Below are 18,362 nucleotides of genomic sequence, written 5' to 3'. Positions count from 1 at the left end.
CTTCCATATGACCAATCATCTCATTTTAAGCATCTGGTTTGGAAAGAAAACATCATCGGAATGGATTTTACACGACTGTCATCCTCTAAAATTAAACCCAAGTGAAGGATAACAACCCAGTATCCTACAGAAAGCTCTGAGCAGGTAGCGTTTCCAGCTCCTCGTATGACCTACATACACATACATAGGAGGAGAACCTTCCCTTAGTTCGGAGACGTCTGATTTCTGACTTCAACGACAGGCTAAAAGATTATGGATACTTTAATCTGTCTGGGCGATAGCACTTATGGCACAACGTCTTCCCATGTGACCTACTAACCTACTGTAGGCCTTAAGACGGAAAGGTCAAAATGAATAATAATAGGTTTACTTGTTTTTTTTGTTATTGAAGGGTACATTAACATGTAGACCTACAAAATGTCCATGAAAAATAGCCAATTAGTGATATCAATAAAGTCTTATTGTGTTCTGTTGATCTCAAAACATGTGTTAAGGCTTTGTGAGAAGGCTTATGTTAACTTTAAATCCATTGAAATAAATGAGAAAAATATATCTAGGCAAACCTCACTGAAATCAAAATAATAATAAGAGACATTCTGCAATTTCCTTCTAGACAGACCTCAGGAAACCCAATCCAGGACTTCTCTGGAGCCAGGAGTGTGTAGTCTGGGTTAACCTAGCGATTGTTAGTGCTTTGCATTTGGTTCTATGAACATCCTTACTGTACCGACAGCGATATGTTGTTTCTCTTTCTTCTGACAAATGTACTTATTGTAAGTCGCTTGGATAAAAGTGTCTGCAAAATGCCCTAAATGTAAATGTAAATTAAGTCTATATTTGTTGAGCTTAGTGTTCATGCTTGAGCCACAAGGGAACTGGGTTTGGACGTCGTCAAGCTTATTAGGGGACACAAGTCTTTCCCATGACCTTCCTAAAATCAACTTCACCACACACTTTTATTTAAAAACACAACAATGATTGGCTGCCATCCCCTTCCCAGAACTATTAAGGTGAGCAGGGAACAGCTTACATGCGTTAACCTGCTGATTTAATACCCCCTCCAGCACCTAGGAGGTCAGCCACTCCACAACAGGTTACTTCTCTAATCCCGAGCCTCCACAACACGGTCACCCTGGTGAGGAGGTCAGCTTCTCTATTTTAGAAGACAAAACACAAATATCATCCCTGTTCAATTGAAAAATATATCAAATGTTTTAGTCTGTTCTTTCAGCTTATAAACCATTAGCTTATACATTGTGAGATGACAGTCGATAATTCAAAGGATTATGTCAACGGAAAAGCTTTTTTCCTAACGAATAACCCCTATGATAACACGTGAATGACGTGGCCTTTTCCTTTGACATTAGGCTTCTTAAGTTTCCTAATAATCAAAGACTAAGCTCCTGGATAATGAGAATGGGTGCACATGCGGTAAGAACAAATATATACAGTGCCCTAACCCTGAACTTTGCATCAATCTTACTTAATAGCATACTTGTCAGGAGCATGATTATTCAAACAGGTAATGCAAATGTTAATGAGTTCAAATTAGCATATCTATATTTTCCTTTTGTTGAACTGTCAGTGGTCATGATGCTCAACAAAGGAGAATGCCACCGCGATGGCCCTCCAGATATACTGCAGACAGCGCGACGCCGAGGAGGGAGAAAAGCCGAACTGGAGAGAATTAAAGAGACATAAACATAAAGATAAACAATACACTGTACATATGTAACGCATCTAAACCACATGGCACACACACAACAACAACAACAACAACAAGCACGGCAAAGTAATCCAATCCCATTGGGACGCACGCACAGCGTGTCCACACAACAGTGTGCCTTACAGTGTAATTAGAAAATCACCCATGAATTTACAACATACAATCGAATAAAAAAAGAGGTTAGCCGCTGTTTGACAAATCAAAGTCATCGTGTGACGGTGCTGTAAACGATAGGCCGGCCCCTTCCGCGCCTGTGAGGCAGATCTCTCAAGTGTTGTTGACATACTGCTCAGCATCATGTGCCTGATTTGACATGGCTTAAATAACCATCTTCCTGCCAGGGCCTGGCGCTCACACAAGAAAGAGTGAGTGGGACGGGGGCAGCAGATGGTGACATTCCACATGACCAAACTGATCAATCAGCGTGCTGCGACGCAGGTGCAGCGCAGCCGGGCACCACACACCCTCTGCATCCACGGGGGCACACACACACACACACACATACACACATATCCTCATTCTGCATCTATGGGGGCAAGCAAACACACAGACACACGCGCGTGCGCACGTATGTACACACACACATGCACACACTCACGCACGTATGTACACACACACACATACACACACACATATCCTCATTCTGCATCTATGGGGGCAAGCAAACACACACACACACACTCACGCACGCATGTACACACACACACACACAAACACACACCCTCATTCTGCATCTATGGGGACACGCAAACACACACACACACACACACTAACGCACGTATGTACACACACACAAACACACACCCTCTCCTTCTGCATCTATGGGGCACGCAAACACACTCACACACGTATGTACCAACAAACACACACTCTTGCTTACACACACACACACACACTTACGTAAGGACACACACACACACACAGAAACTCACATAACACACACACATACACGCACACACACACTTATAGACACACATACATATGTATGCACACAAACTGACTTATGACACACAAATAAACACATACATAAACAAACACACACACACACACACACACACCCAAATGGGCGCCAAATCCTGCCAGCCACCCGAGGCTCTGCATGCTCCTGTGTCCCGCTGGGCCAAGGTTGATGACATCACAGTTTCCCCATCCGTTTTTCCACGGGACACCGCCGTGCCGTAGTGAAGAGGTCTGAATCCACTACAGCAACAGACGGCCCACGAGAGACGGAGGGACTGACGTCAAGCCTGGGACTCCCATACACACACAGGACCCAGAGAGGAAGGGGAACACGTGGATTTACACAACACAATATTCTGGAACAATGTTTACATTTTTTGTTGACTTCTCTAGCGAACGCCATATATTGAATATAATAGGTGTACTTCGTAGTCTATAAGATGCCTTCATTAAGTAGCAACTTACAGGGAATTCAGATTTATGTCATTAAGGAGCAAGTAGGGGATTAGCATCTTGCTCTGGCTAGGAGCCGACCACTGTAGACACTTCAATACACCTCCATCCCGGCCTTACCTAATCAGGCCCTTAGGTAACCGGTCAACGGCATTCATTTGATCATCTTTTAGTGATTTTCTATCTATTATCATTTATACATATATTATATATTATTATTATTATAATTAAACATATACTTGAAAATGTATTATTACGAATTTGTTTATGCCAGTCACAGTTGTAATCAGTGTGTCTTGAAAAAAGGTTCAAAACACATATCAGTAGTTCCACGACATGCACACACACACACACACACACACACACACACACTCTCCCACACGCATCCATCACACTCTCTGCCAAGTGTCACATATAGAAGCACTGACCCACCCCGGGGCGGGTGAGTGGGAGCTGGTGTTTGATACCTGTTGTTGGTGTGGCGGTGGCGTGAGAAGCGTCCAGGGATAAGACGCTGGACAGGGAGTGCTGATCTGGGACACGGAGAGCCAGGAGACGGGGGTGTAATAGGATTGGGGCAGCGACGGCCGCAGCACACGTGAGGACTAGACTGACTGACCTCTGCACCCATGGTGACCAGAGTTGGCCTACATTCACTAAGACCTGCGCCCAGGAGGGAGAAGGGTCTAGAAGGGTGTCTCTCCAGTGTCTGGTCGGAAAAGGCTTTTTTTAGCCTTTCTTTTGTTTTTATTGTCAGTACTACTCTATTGACTGTTACTCATTTATCCGTGTCTGCAAAGTGGCTTATGACTACTGGCTTATTATTGCCTAGCTAGAATTGACTGTACTTAAGTGCGTTTTAGTGCATTTTGGTATTCAAGGTAATTTATTGATATTTTCGGGATTTAATTAGAGAATCCCATTATTAGGTTTTCCAGATCATCACAGACCATTCTTTACTCCACTCATTAGATGTTTCCATGACAGCTGCAGCATACAACATGTACAGAGACAATACATTATCTCTATGATGTATTGGGTGCATGGGCCTGGGTTGGGTTCACACACTCAAATGCCAGAAAAATGGCATAGCAATTGAGGAGGACAGCTGAACGGGGGGTGACATATGAGCTATGTGTAATCCTGGCTATTTATTGAGTTTGGCTTTTCTGTATTATCCATAATTAGTAGGCTTCTCTTCCCTTGAGATTAGCTCTAATGAAATGTGAGGATTGTTAGGTACAAGGTTGTTTTCATTGAGGGACTTCATGTTCTATTTGAATAGCCTTATTTTATGAAACTCAATAGTCACTCAGATAGGTAGTGTCACAGCATGAGCTGATATGATATACTTGGTAAACAAGGTCATTGACATAAAGACTGGGTCTTAACGTTTGGAAAGAATGAGCAAGGACAAGGACTTCTGAGACTAACTCCTTCTCCACCACTCAAATCAGATGTGACAGGAGATTGACAGTAAAATAAATCAATCGAGAATAGATGGGAACACAGTCAAAAATAGAGGGAGAAAACAATGACTTAAAGGAAACAATGTTTTCTGGTGCTTTGGAGGAGGTGTCGGCAGTCCACACCTCCAGTGCTGTTAACAAGTCAGCCAATAACACGGGTTGATAGATCTGTGAGATGATGATGAAGGGGCTATATTGAGTCAAATCACTGAGATGTTTTCAGGCCATGACCTGTGATTCCCGTCCTGTAATGTAAGTCAATTAAGGAAATATGCATGATTTATAAATCATACATATTGATATAATATTTATATAATTATATGTGTATATTTATATAATTCTAAATATAATTGGCCATGCATGCGTTTTGGCATTTGGTCCATGTAAACTCAAGCACAAACATTTTATAGTTGCTACAAATACATTATAAGACATAGGAATGAAAAGCACTCTTTTTAAAAATAATTATTAAATATAAGGCTAAAAACAGTCCCCAATAACTTATAATATCAAAATGTATTCATGTTGAATCCAGGTGTAACGCCAAACAAAAGCCACATTTTACAATATAAATTTAAAACATATTTTTCCAAAGAAGATATGTTCCTGGCCTGGACTAGACCGCTGCTATTGGCGTTGTAGATGGTGGTCTTCCCTGTTGTGACCAGTGGGGGGCGGTATTGGCTACCTATTGAGAATGTGGCTCTTGTTTTGACCTAGTGACTTGATCCTTTAATTATATTCAGATATTTCTGAACGCTGATGATTTACAGATGTGATATATGTCAATTGCAATCGCATTATAGACCTATTGATATAAACAATGTCATCGACTTTGTAATATATATAATAATGCTACAATCCTGGTCGAATGGCAAAACAGCCATAGCTGCAGCAGCTGTAACCAACAATAATGCATATTAACCAATCTGAATGATGCTGCAAGAAACACCCCCCTTCAACGTGATAACACATTTCTAAAATGGAGTCCTACCCGTATTTGTATGAATATCGGTGCATGCAGATAGCCTACAATATATCTGCTGGCAAAACATAGTATTGTCCTTGCAGGCCCCTGCGCCTGTGCGCTGCGCCCCCAGCGGCCGGTAGCGGAACTCCCCCCCGTAGCGGCTTCTGCGCCTGCGCGCAGCGCCCCCAGCGGCCGGCAGCAGCACTACCCCCCGTAGCGGCTGCAGGGCCAGGCGTGCTATTTGCGGCAGTAGTGGAGTCCTTCGCTGGATGTCTTTTGTACGTCCGACTGTTTTTGTTGTCGTTTTATATTTTTCGTGGGGTTGAGATCGTAGTCTAGGTGACCATGTTTCACGGCCGGTCCGGCAGCAGCTCCACCTAGCCGGGCTGTACCCGGGGTGATGCCCGCCCAGCGGAGGACGAGGCCTACCCGTTGAGCTCCCCTCCGCCCCACAACCTCCGCCATGGCTGAGGATCCACAACAACCCGGGGGGCAGAGGCCCTCCGCGGCGGGCCCGGGCTCTCTTCCGACGCTGGTGCCGGGACTCCAGGGGCCCGAGGCAAATGCGTTACAGTTCAAAATAAAAAACTCAATTTGGTAAGACGGAGAACACCAGTCCTCAGCCTCCACTCAGTGTCCTCTGCTAGCCCTGTCATTAGCGTAGCGTCGGAGGGGCCGGGAGACAGGGGGGCACAAAGCGGGGACACGGCCCGGCCGATGGGCGCTTATGACCGGGTAATACCGTGTGTTCGGGACGGTAATAACCGGGTGGATGTGTAGTGTTAGTGCAGGATGGACCATCCGGGTGGAGACAGGCTCAGCCTCCATCGTGAGCCCGAGCAGCAGAGGCCATGTCAAGGAGGAGGCTGATGCTCACCGTGCATGACAGGTGTCACACTGGATGCTCCATGAGCCTCCTTATTGAGCACCTCGGCTCCCCTAAAGGACTACCGTCGTTCCATTAGGGCCTCGGATGTGTGATGGTTTCTACCAATAAAGGGGAAATATTTTCTTAATCAATGTGTTACAATAAATCGTCGATTGAGGCTTGAATGCATAGTACACAACGTGCATGTCGACCAAAGATGTTGATTACAATGTATACATGAGTGTTTTGAATCATGCATCTGAGTGCTGTTTCTGCTCTGTTCGTCATTGTAGCAAATCTGTACAATCAAAAGTGGACAACATATTGGTGAGTAAATATGATGCATGCTACACTCACCTGATCACCTGGTCAGTTAACCGTAATTAACCACATATTAACGCCTTCATATGTGAGCCCTTTCTAATGTTCTCTTACCATTTACATATTTGTGGTTTTGTAATGTAAATCATTATAACAGCATAATATGTGACCCTGTGTGTTGGGTTCCACAGACACATGGCCTACATATGGCAGATTGTTTTGAGTTCTGATTTAGTGATGTAGTTATAGGCCTATCTGATGCCAAGCAAAACCCTTTCAGGATAGTCCCAAGAAAGTACAAATACCCCTCCACAACATCTCAATGGATGTGTATGAATGGATGGATAACTGGAAAATAATAGGATTGATTTGATATTTGTTTAGGAACAGATACTCATCCTTTCAGTCATTGATTTATTCAGTACTTGATGCGTGACGGTTTTACCCTTGTATTCGGATATTGGTTCCGTAGCAACAAAGAGGCAAATGCATTAGGAAATATTAAGATGAATGGCTTCTTAATAATAGAACAGAAATATAGGTTGAGTCATAATCACAAAAAACAAGACCGAAGACGTTACCTAGTGAGTAGATTGACCCTTCATGCTACATGAAGAGCAGCAGGGTAAGAGTGAATCTTCCTAAGGGGAAGAAGACACATTACTCTATTCTTCCTCCATGTATGCACATTTCACTATGCACAATAATGTATATACTGTTGGCGCCCCTCCTGGCTGCTGCTCATCACAGGTTAAATGGTCTCTCATGTTATTGGCATTTTTTGTATTTATTCTGAACATTGTAAAAATGATCATCCCCAAATACACAATATTAACAGCACAATAATGATTTGATAATCAATTTGATAATAATAATAATTTTTAATGAAGGACTATTGTGTTGTTTCTTAATGACAATTTATTTTATTATATTTTGATGTTGCTAGATTAGGACTCTCATATATTTTATTATTTACTAATCATGACATATAAATATAAATATTCATCTTAAAATATTCATCCTTTCATTTGCAGCAAGATGTTGAGAAGTTTACAGACATCGAAAAGCTCTACCTCTACCTCAAGCTGCCTTCTGGTCCAGGCAACGGCAATGACAAAAGGTATCGTTCATTCTCCTTCTGGCACCCATGTGTAGTTCAGAATCCACATTGTTTATTGGTTTGAGTTTGGTCATACACACGTGTCACAGACTGGCCCAATAACCTTTCATTTTGTGCTACGTCAGCAAGAATTAGCTACCGAATTTGGATGATTTCTGATTTATTTGCTTTAATTAAATCGTCCATGTTGTCATTGTTTAGTCACCTGCGGCACTATTTGTTCAGCCATTCAATACAGGTGAGGTTAGGGGAAAGTCAGACAATCAGACCCTTTTTTGTTATGTTCGATTAATTGGTTGGGTCCAAGCACCAGTTTCAGCACCCTTCTTGATTCCTATGTTGTTGTAAACGTATTACTGGTAGATACATGCTATACCAGTGTTTTGTGTTTTTCGTTTGTTTCCCCATATCTATTCATAACCTCAACCCACCCTGCTGCCAAATACTGCACAGTAGGACTGAGAATCAGAGGGGGTGCTCAACTCCGGGACTATGGTACAAAACGTTTCTCTTTTGAAAGGACAAGAAAATCCCCCATACAGGCCTGAATCCTGTTACACTCATGGATATGTGTCCGTCTCGCCCTCTCTCCACGATAGTGATCAGAATTCCATGTCATCGAGCCGTACTCAACAAATGTATGCATTCAACTGGATAAGGAACCATCTAGAGGAGCACCCAGAGACCTCCCTGCCAAAGCAAGAGGTGTACGACGAATACAAGTAAGGCACAGCTCCTCGAGCAGACAATAAAGTAGAATCATATGCAGCAACCTTCGTTAGAGAAAGGAATCGTTTTGATTTAATTGGAACAGTGAACTCATCTCATCTCTATTCCCTGTCCTTGGTGCACAGTAAAAAAGCTAAAAGTATATGAATACCATATAAAGTTATATCAGAGACTCGTTAGATTCCATAGATACCGTTTGTACAATGTATACTGACCTGTGATGATGTGGTGAACTCCTATAATGTATTCCATCCTCGTGTTTTACTTGCAGAAGTTATTGTGACAATCTTGGCTACAATCCACTGAGCGCAGCAGACTTTGGAAAGATCATGAAGAATGTCTTTCCCAACATGAAGGCACGTCGACTGGGCATGAGAGGGAAATCCAAATATCCTTTAACAGCAATGAGCTGTCACTTGATTCAATACGATTTAGGATGAATGACTCTTTCAGTTTTATCTGGCATCTAGCCTTGATGCTTTTCTCCTTCTGTCTCCAAAGAGTTATAGGTACAATTGTAGCATTGGTGTAATTGTGGAACTGTATTGTACATAATACTGTCCTTCATACGTGATTATTATTATTAACACATTTTCCTAAGCTTAGTGTAAATCTGCTAGTCTTAAGTGCTCTCAAAGTGCTTGCTTATAAAAATATGACTGGAACCATACTCATTCATGACACTCACACATCTCATATCAGTTAGAGTCGAGTTGTCAAGTGGTCTTGTGAATTAACTGCAAACTGTTAAGAGCAGTGGTTGGTGAAGCCTTCCTAGCCATTTCTACAGGGTCAGGACGAGAGGGGGTTAGCTAAACTGTAAACAGACAAGCATCTCTGCTCATCTCTTCATGTATTACCACGCTATACCTCTTCAGGAATACAATAACATCTTACATATGCTCTCATATCAGCAGCCATTGCCCAGTGTGGTATAATAAGCATGTATTTGGTCCCAGTGTAAAGAAGAGGTTGAGCATGATGGATAAGACTTTGGGCCAAGAGGTCTGGCCGAAAGTCAAGTCTGAAGCCGTGTGGGGAACATGACCCTCCATCTCCTGTTACACACCGGCCACACAGAAAGAGTGTCCACCTTAACTCCTTCTCACATACTGTTACAGCGGCTTGAGGAAGAAAGCTTTCGTTCACATGCCGTCCCTACCAAACCTGGACCTGCAGAAATCTGGAGATGGGGTAAGAGCCCCAAAGAAGCGTACAGTCTACAGAGCCATGTGGCACATTTCCACCGCAGGGTGCGGGTCGGTTCAGTCTGCAAAGGTGCGGCACGGGTCGCGTTTCCACCGCCAAAAGTGGGTGTGACCCGGACTGAGCCGTACTCGTCTCGCAGTACTCCTCCGTTGAGGTACTGAGACGCCTGAAAGGGTCCCGGCAAGTTTGAGCTACACACGCCGTCCGTTGATTGGTTGACAGAATCACTTCTGTACGACAGGGGGATAATAACAAACAAACACAGTACCCGCGAGGCATTTCTGGACAACGGCGAAAGCTTAGTTTATTGAAGAACATGTCGCGCAAAAGTTTGCCGTCCTTCTTGGACGCCCTACGTTGTTGTTTGCTCTTTGTTCATTGTGCGCGTTCTTCTTTTTCCTTGGATTTATTAGCAGGCTACACTGTGTCGGGCTGCTATGAGGTCCCGATGCTTACGTAGCTGCCGTGGCTATCGCCGTCCGGCTTAAACACCCGCCCTACCATAAGGGTACTGGCGGCGGTGGAAACGCGTGCTGCAACTGAGCTGGGCTGTACCGCACCCTCACTGCTGGGCTGAGGCGTGCTGGGTCCGAAGCGTACCCGCCGGTGGAAATGCGGCAATAGAGCCGGTCTGCTGCTGAGGCCTCAGGCTCCTCTGGTCTGACGTGACTGTGTCTGGGCCCCTGTCCCCCAGTGTGAGCTGATGGAGCCCATGGGTCAGTCTCCCAGCGCCGAGGACGAGATGCGGTCTGCGGCCTGCGGCTTGGTGTGCGAGTGGGCCCAGAAGGTCCTGACCCGGCAGTTCGACCACGTGGAGGACCTGGCCCGCTTCCTGCTCAACAGCCACTACATCGGGACCAAGTCCATGGCGGCGCTCACTGTTATGACGGGAACGCCCACCGGTAAGGCTGCTTCTGCCCACTGTTATGACGGGAACGCCCACCGGTAAGGCTGCTTCTGCCCACTGTTATGGATGGTTCTCAGTTCGTTCATGAACATGACATATTTGACCAATTATCACCCGAAACCTTTTATAACAATATTTGTATATACACTTCATTTACATAAAACAATTAGAATACCAATTGGGAACTTAAAATAATTCAGAAATACTTTAGAAGGGCAGCTCAAATGGGCTCCAACAGTTTCAATAAAACAAAGGAACGAGTGCCTCTCTCTCTCCAGGCCTGAAGACGCCCACGCCCTCGGCCTTCGTGCCCACCGCCGAAGCCAACTCGTTCCAGCCCCAGGTGAAGACCCTGCCCTCTCCCTCAGTGGACGCCAAGCAGCAGCTGCAGCGCAAGATTCAGAAGAAGCAGCAGGAGCAGAAGCTCCACTCGCCCCTGCCCACCGACAACCAGATCAAACGGACGGAGGTCAGCACCCCCGGGCCCACCATCCCCACCAGCAGCCCCGCGCTCCTCTCCCCCCAGCCCACCATCGGCATCGTGGTGGCAGCCGTCCCCAGTCCCATCACGGTACAGGGATTTGTAAGAACCCATCAACCAGTTCCGCTCTTTTTCAAACTTTGTAGTCTAGTAAAGGTGTGGAGGAACCGGACTAATGTGTGACGTCCTCCCCTCAGGTGCAGAGGAGCAGGCAGCCCATGACCTCGCCCAGCCCCGTGGGCGGTGCCGAAGGGAAGGTGATGCCCGTTAATTTCCAAGTGGTCACGCAGTCCATCAAGCAGTCTCCCAAGACCCAGCAGAGCATCTCGGCCAGCCCCGTGGGGGACCGCCTGGCCAGGCACCGCTACGCACAAATCCTCCCCAAGCCCTCGGCCACCAGCGCCATCACGCTGCGCTCGCCGCCCACGCTGCTCATCACCAACAGCCCCATCAAGACGGTGATGCCCCAGCCCCACGTCAGCTCCGTCAACGTGGTCAAGATGACGGCCATCTCGCTGACGCCCAGCGGCGGCGGCGGCGGCGGCGGCGGCGGCGGAGCGACCCTGCGGCCCGCCTCCACCGGCATGGCCGTGGCCTCCGTCTCCGAGGACCCCCACCAGATCCGGTGCCCCACCCCGCTCACGTCTCACTCCCCGGCCCTCAGGCCCAGCGCGCCGGGCCCCGCCCCGGCCCCCCACAGTGACGCCAAGGCGGAGCAGGGCGAGCCGGGCTCCTCGGCCGCGGGCCGCACCGAGGACAGGGTGGCCAAGTTCAGAGCCGCCAGTGAACCCAGCTTCTTCGTCAAGTTCTCGCCCATCCCGGACCGAGTGGCCAGGACCAAAAGTGACTCCCAGTCTCCTTCCGCCCCTGTCGCCGCGGCCGGGGCCCCGGAGAGCAATAACAGCGGCTGTCTGGACAGCACTTTGTACCTGACTGTCGAGAAGCAGAGCGCCAACGGCAGCCTGCCGCCCAATGGCTCCCCGGCCGTCACCCTGTCCCCGAAGGAGCCCGGCTCGGACGCCAAGGGCCCGAGGAAGCGTTCGGGCCCCGGGGTGGACGCCCACATCATCCCCGTGAAGAGAGTGTTTATCTCCCAGCAGCCGGTCGCCTTCATCGACAATCCCAAACCCGGTCTGAGCCGGCCGGCGGCCAAGAGGATCCTCCGGGCGGGGGGGGCGGCGGCCCGCCCGGAGAGCGCCCCCTGCAAGGTGACCGTGAAGCAGGCCTCGCTGGGCCCCGGGCCGCAGGTGCTCGCCCTCTCCGACTCGCCCCTCACACAGCCCGAGGGCCCCCGGACCCTGGTGAAGCCCCAGGCCCTGCTGGTGAAGCGCGAGGACCGCGCCGCCTCCAGCGAGGCCAGTGCGGCGGCGGCGGCGGCGGCGGCGGCCCCCATGAGCAGCGCCGCGGACCAGGCGCTGCTGCAGCAGATCGCCGCCGCGGACCCTCACCTCATAACGGCCAACTCAGGAGCACACGAGGCCTCTGTCCTCGGTGACCTCAAGAGCACAATGTGGGAGGAGGGCCAGCTGGAGGAGCTGCAGAAGCAGGCGTTCGCTCAGCAGATACCAGCCGAACACAGCCAGGCGCAGGCCGACCAGCTCGCCATGATCGGCCAGGCCGGCGAGGCGTCCGGCCAGCTCGCTCTCTCCCAGGAGATGCTGGACTTCTCGGGCTCCCAGCCCAGCATGGACTACTTCCCCTTCAACGACGACGACATGACCCAGGACAGCATCGTGGAGGAGCTGGTGCAGATGGAGGAGCAGATGAAGCTGAAGGGCCTCCAGCCTCTGTTCAGCACCTGCGTCGACATGTCGCTGCAGGGCCAGACGGCCGGCCCCCCGGCCTCCATCCTCAACGCTCACCCGACGGGCCCGGCCTTCTTCCACTCCGCCCACAGCAGCACCACCCCCGTGCAGACCCCTACTCCCACCCCCACCCCGACGCCCACGCCCACCCCCACCTCCGAAATGACCCTGGGCCACAGCATGGCCCGGGAGAGCCCGTGCTCCCGCATGGCGGTGGTCACCCCGGTGGACGGGGCCCTGGGGCGCCACACCCCCATCAGCACGCCGCTGTCCAACTGCAGCGGCAGCGTGCCCCCCAGCCCGGTGGAGTGCAGGAACCCCTTCGCCTTCACGCCCATCAACTCCAGCATGACGGGCTACCACGACTCCAGCGTGGTGTCCAGCAGCCCGGTGAAGCCCATGCAGAGGCCCATGGCCACGCACCCCGACAAGGCCAAGCTGGACTGGATCAACAACCGCTACAACAGCAGCAGCAGCAGCGGGCCGCTGTCCAATCAGAGCATCGGCATCCTGCCCAGCTACCAGGACCTGGTGGACGACCAGTTCCGGAAGCCTCACGCCTTCGCCATCCCCGGCCAGTCCTTTCAGGCCCAGTCGAGGCAGGACGCTCACTTTGGCCGCCTGACCCCCATCTCTCCGGTGCAGCAGCAGCAGCAGCAGGTAAGTAACGTCAGCACGCCGACCAAGCAGGAGAGCTTCGCCGTGCCCGCACCGCTAGACAACAAGGCCACCACGTCCTCGGGCTCCGGCACGTTCCGTTGCCGCAGTGTCAGCCCGGCGGTGCGCCAGAGGAACTTCAGCGGCAACACCGCGGCCCCGACCACCACCGTCACCGCCGCCACCGCCACCGCCACCACCACCACCACCACGCGCGCCGTCATCTCCCCGTTCAACGCCGCCATCACCTCGGAGATGCTCAGCATCCTGTCCAACAGCCAGGCGGCAGGCTCGGCCCACAGCATGGCCCAGCGCAGCCAATCAGTGCCTCTGAACATCATGATGCAGAGCGAGCTGCTGCCGGTGCAGGGCCAGAACAACAACACCAAGATCACCAGCGTGCTCCTGAGCAAGATGGACTCGGAGGGGGACGAGGCAGTGCGCGGCCTGGGCATCAACAACCTCCCCTCCAACTACACCGCCCGCATGAACCTCACGCAGATCCTCCAGACCACCGCCTCCTTCAGCGGGGGGGGCGCCAATCCCACCCAGCTGCCGGCCAGCTCCAGTCCCGCCGCCTTCGGGCTCCAGCAGGGCTACCTCACCGGCAGCCCCGCCGAGCCGGGGGGCTTCCAGGGACCCGACGAGGCCCAAGCACAAGCGGGTCCCAGCGGGCAGGACCAGCAGCAGCAGCAGCAGCAGCAGCAGCAGCTCCAGGAGGCCGTGGCGGTGCACACGCAGGCCCAGCTCCTGCGCCAGAGCGCTCAGCAGCAGGAGGTGGCGGTGGCGGCGGCGGCGGCGGCGGCGGCGGAGGAGGAGCAGCAGCAGCTGGACTTCAACAACACGGTGAAGGACCTGCTGGGCGACGACGGGCTGAACCCCAGCTCCCAGCTGGTGGGGCAGGTGGCCTCGGAGCTGAACGCCGTGGCCTCGGACTTCTCCAACGACATCAGACTGACCTCGGATCTGTCCAGTAGCATCACTGACCTGAACACCTTGGACCCCAACCTGCTGTTTGACCCCAACCAGCCGCAGGAACAATATGAAGACTCAACACTGGAGGAGCTGAAGAACGACCCGCTGTTTCAGCAGATATGCAGTGACCCCGTGAACTCTGGCTTCGAGTGGCTGGAGAGCAAAGACCAGCCCACCACGGTGGAGATGCTGGGCTGATGTTAAACTCTCTGTGGGTTCCCCTCGTCATTTGTGTGGCGTGTCCGTCGTGTACGTGTTTTTATACTATCGTTTGTTTGGGATTTGTCTGGACTTTGCCATTTGTCCTGTTTAAAGTGCCAGGCTTACCAGAAAATCTCTCCTACTGATCTTTACAGCATTTCTTACCTTTACTTTCTGTCACCCTGAATTACAGTCTTTACCACTTCTCTCTTTCTCTGTCTGTACGTCCGTCTCTCTGTCTGTCTGTCTGTCCGTCTCTCTCTCTACCTATCTCTCTCTCATGTGAAATCAGAAATGTATGCATTTCACATGTGTGTATTTATCAATTTCTAAGATATGAACACAGAAAGAAGCTTAATCTTCCATATTACAGGCGATCAATAATGCAATATTTGTATTCAACAAACACTTAATATTGAGAAAGTTGGAAATTTGGCACAAAAGACCAATCTGTATGTTGTCAACACATGTTTTTAAAGTGTGCATCTCACATACAACCATGAGGAAGGTCATATTGGGATTGTAATATATGCACATGAAATAGTACACCTGCCTGCCATATCTGAATATAAAACGGGTAGCAACTCGCTACCAGGTGCTGAATTTATGACATAATCTTTATATTTTATCATAAACCAAAACGATGAAGATCCAGACTTCTCGTCTGAGCATTGTTCAACAGTGACATTTTTCTTAAAAGCCTATACTACTTGTACTGTTTATTATCTTACAAAGGGAGTAGACGAGTCCGTAGAGAGAAGAGTGAACTTCAGGCCACTCTGTGGACTTCACACGTGGATAGGAACAACTGGCTGCCTTATTCCCAAAGTCCCGGCCTTACGCCACCGTTAGAGACACTGTACATAGTATAACGGCGCCTCAGAACCACCAGGGCGTCCTCATATCCAGGCAGCTGTTCTGTTCATCATTTCTGCACTATTTTCTCATCTTTGTTCATTCGTTATCTTTTGGGTTAATTATCAGTGTTATAGATGATGCATATTGTATAGACTATGAACTTGTCCCCTTACCAGTTGTATATGGAGAATAAGATGATATGCTGGCGTTATTATGAATACCTTTGGCAGACATGCATTCCGCTAGAGATCATTTGCCGTTCTCTACCCCCCCCCCCCCCCACCCCCACCCCTTGGGTTGAATTTATGAGTATCAATGGTATGGAAATGGCTACGTTACCTGTGGAGCCTGGAAGCTGCGATGCAATGGCTAGGCTAGTTGTGAGACAGTGTTAGTTGAAATCCAGCCTTATTTCCATACCAAAGATGATTTGTTATAACGTTGAGATTATCATATCTGCATACACTCCTTGTTACCATTAAGAAAGAAGGGAAACTGGCAGCATTAGAGATTTTTTTGATTAACTTAAGAGTTTTATGGCATTAAATAAAACAACATTAATTTGCAAAAATCTATGTAAAGTATGTACATTTATAAAATGGTCCCTCTCCTATGCTTTATAGGCAACTATTGACCAGAAAGCATGTTGAAACCATCACGGCTAGCCGGGTAGGCTATGTGATATAGTAGGATGCTATGCTTGAGTTTCTGACTATCGTCATTGTTGTATAAGTCATGTTAAAGCTCCATCTGTATATAGGATAGATACAAAGCTATTTGATGTATCAAGACACTATATTATGGCCATTATTCTAGCTAAGTCTATGTGCCATCATGAAAAAAAAACTTAACCGAAATTATAGTAGGCAAGAATACTGTGTGTGTTATGTGTTACATTTCTGGCTTGATTTGTTGTTCAAGTGATGCTGTCTATTGGGTCTCTGGCTTGCTGATGTATTTAGGTTCTGTTCCGTTTTACTTTGACGCTAATAGGCCTCTGCCTTTGCAGATTGTGATGTGTGCTGTGGAGCGGGAACAATGGCATGGTGTGTTGATGAGGGGATACAGAAAAAGAGTGGTTATCCTTTAGGCTGGTTGAAAACATTTCTGTGACAAACATTGCGCTCAAAGCCTTTCAGCAGACACTGGAGAAAAAAAAAGTCAATGAATCATATTTCAAACAAACTTTGGAAGTTCACATTGTTGCACTAAATTTGTATGACTCAAGGCTTTGCCACACCTTTATGGACAAATGGTAATGATGGATACCCGCAAAAAATATTTTTGTTATGACAACATGAGTAAGGAAACTTAATTGAATTGTCAGAAAATTACTCTGTCAGAATAATTGTCTTGTAGCAAAATGTGCTTTAATCTCAGTGAGATACACATTCTTACTCATTCTCATACAGGAGAATAAAAGCATTGAGGATAGAGAAATGTTGAAATAACCTTTTAAAACCTACATGCTCATTATGTTGATAAAAATGATTGTACGCACGCATGTGTGATGAATTCTATCGTACTTTGTATCTTGGTGACCACTGTCATGTGATTTGGGCGGGCTCTGTTGATCAGACAGACAGTGCTGGTTCTTGAGTTGCGCAACTTTCATTGTGTGCTGTTTACTAAGTTAATATTGTTCTTAATGCTCTATGTTTTGACTATGTTTTTCAGTCAATTTTTACATATTGTTTCACAAGGCATTTTGTGAAGTTAATATTTTTCTCATCATTTTGTTTTTTTTTACGTTAATAAGGCACTGATATTTCAATTTGAATGAAGGAAAAAAAAACGACCCAATGCACCATAAAGATGTACAGGAGCCTCTGAACCCTGACCTTCGACTGACCCTGTACCAACTGTCCGTTTCTACCAGTAGAATAGCCGTCCTCTGTGGTGTTGTCTGGTGTACTGCTTCATGTACAGTAGCTTGTTAATATTGCAACTGCGTTGTTTCCTTTTTTTCAATGGAAAGTACTCACTGGTGAGATTTTTAAAGTGGTTTTAAAAGCCAATAAACTTTTTTAAAGAATGTTCTCTTGGCCCACGCCTCCTTATTGGTTATCATTGTGTGTGTGTGTGTGTGTGTGTGTGTGTGTGTCCGTGTGTGTGTGTGTGTGTGTGGATCTACATTTGAAACACTCTTGAACACTACTGAAATGTCTCATTGAAATGCCTGTTCACTGTTCACAGGCTAGACAGAACTCCACAGTCAAGGATCCATTTCTCTACGTGGCTCTGCTTGCCTCTGTATACTGTCCCCCATGTATCACCATACACTACAATATATAGTCTAATATGTTTTTTGTGAAGCTAAAAAACCTTTCCATCATCTTCTCAGCAGGGGGTCAAAGGTCATGTCAGCTTCAGCTGACCCCGGGGGTCATTTGGGGAGTGGTGTCTCCAACACAGAGCCGCCGACCAATCAGAGCAGGATCCATCGGCCATCGGCTCTGCGTTCCCAGGGCCTCATGATATTCATAACATGTTAATGACCTTTACCCTATTGATCATGGCCATGCAGCCGGCCCCCTGTGGTGCCTCTTCATGGCCTAGCCCTCACCAGTACTACTACTCACTACTACTGCTCACTACCACACTACTACTGCTCACTGTTGTTTTATGACATCTCCTCTAGACACAGTATACA

General features: G+C 48.3%; 1 protein-coding gene across 5 annotated transcripts; it reads left to right on the top strand.

Moving 5' to 3' along the window:
• Positions 1-5,805: 5,805 nt before the first annotated feature.
• rfx7b (regulatory factor X7b) lies at positions 5,806-17,730 on the top strand. Of its 5 annotated transcripts, none has more exons than XM_084477389.1 (10): positions 5,806-6,175; positions 6,740-6,773; positions 7,802-7,887; positions 8,344-8,382; positions 8,487-8,609; positions 8,888-9,007; positions 9,729-9,810; positions 10,520-10,727; positions 11,011-11,303; positions 11,411-17,730. In XM_084477389.1, the coding sequence occupies exons 1-10, from the start codon at positions 6,042-6,044 to the stop codon at positions 14,846-14,848; spliced, it is 4,557 nt and encodes a 1,518-aa protein (XP_084333515.1). In that variant the 5' UTR covers positions 5,806-6,041; the 3' UTR covers positions 14,849-17,730. The 5 variants fall into 5 exon arrangements, with proteins under 5 accessions (XP_084333515.1, XP_084333512.1, XP_084333513.1 ...); XM_084477386.1 differs by having other exon boundaries at positions 11,011-11,315; XM_084477387.1 differs by having other exon boundaries at positions 8,341-8,382.
• The last annotated feature ends 632 nt before the right edge of the window (positions 17,731-18,362 follow it).

Source organism: Micromesistius poutassou (genome assembly GCF_964030765.1).
Source record: "Micromesistius poutassou genome assembly, chromosome: 13".
Classification (NCBI taxonomy): domain Eukaryota; kingdom Metazoa; phylum Chordata; class Actinopteri; order Gadiformes; family Gadidae; genus Micromesistius; species Micromesistius poutassou.
Note: the sequence above shows the minus strand (reverse complement) of the source record. Positions and strands in the feature narration are given on the sequence as shown.

What these genes read in the sequence shown, in the direction of transcription:
- rfx7b (XM_084477385.1), top strand. Translation starts at nt 6,042, where the DNA reads ATGGCTGAGGATCCACAACAACCCGGGGGGCAGAGGCCCTCCGCGGCG. An exon ending in AAAATAAAAAACTCAATTTG is followed by an intron (nt 6,176 to 6,739) that starts GTAAGACGGAGA and finishes TCGTCATTGTAG; the next exon opens with CAAATCTGTACAATCAAAAG. An exon ending in CAAAAGTGGACAACATATTG is followed by an intron (nt 6,774 to 7,801) that starts GTGAGTAAATAT and finishes TTTCATTTGCAG; the next exon opens with CAAGATGTTGAGAAGTTTAC.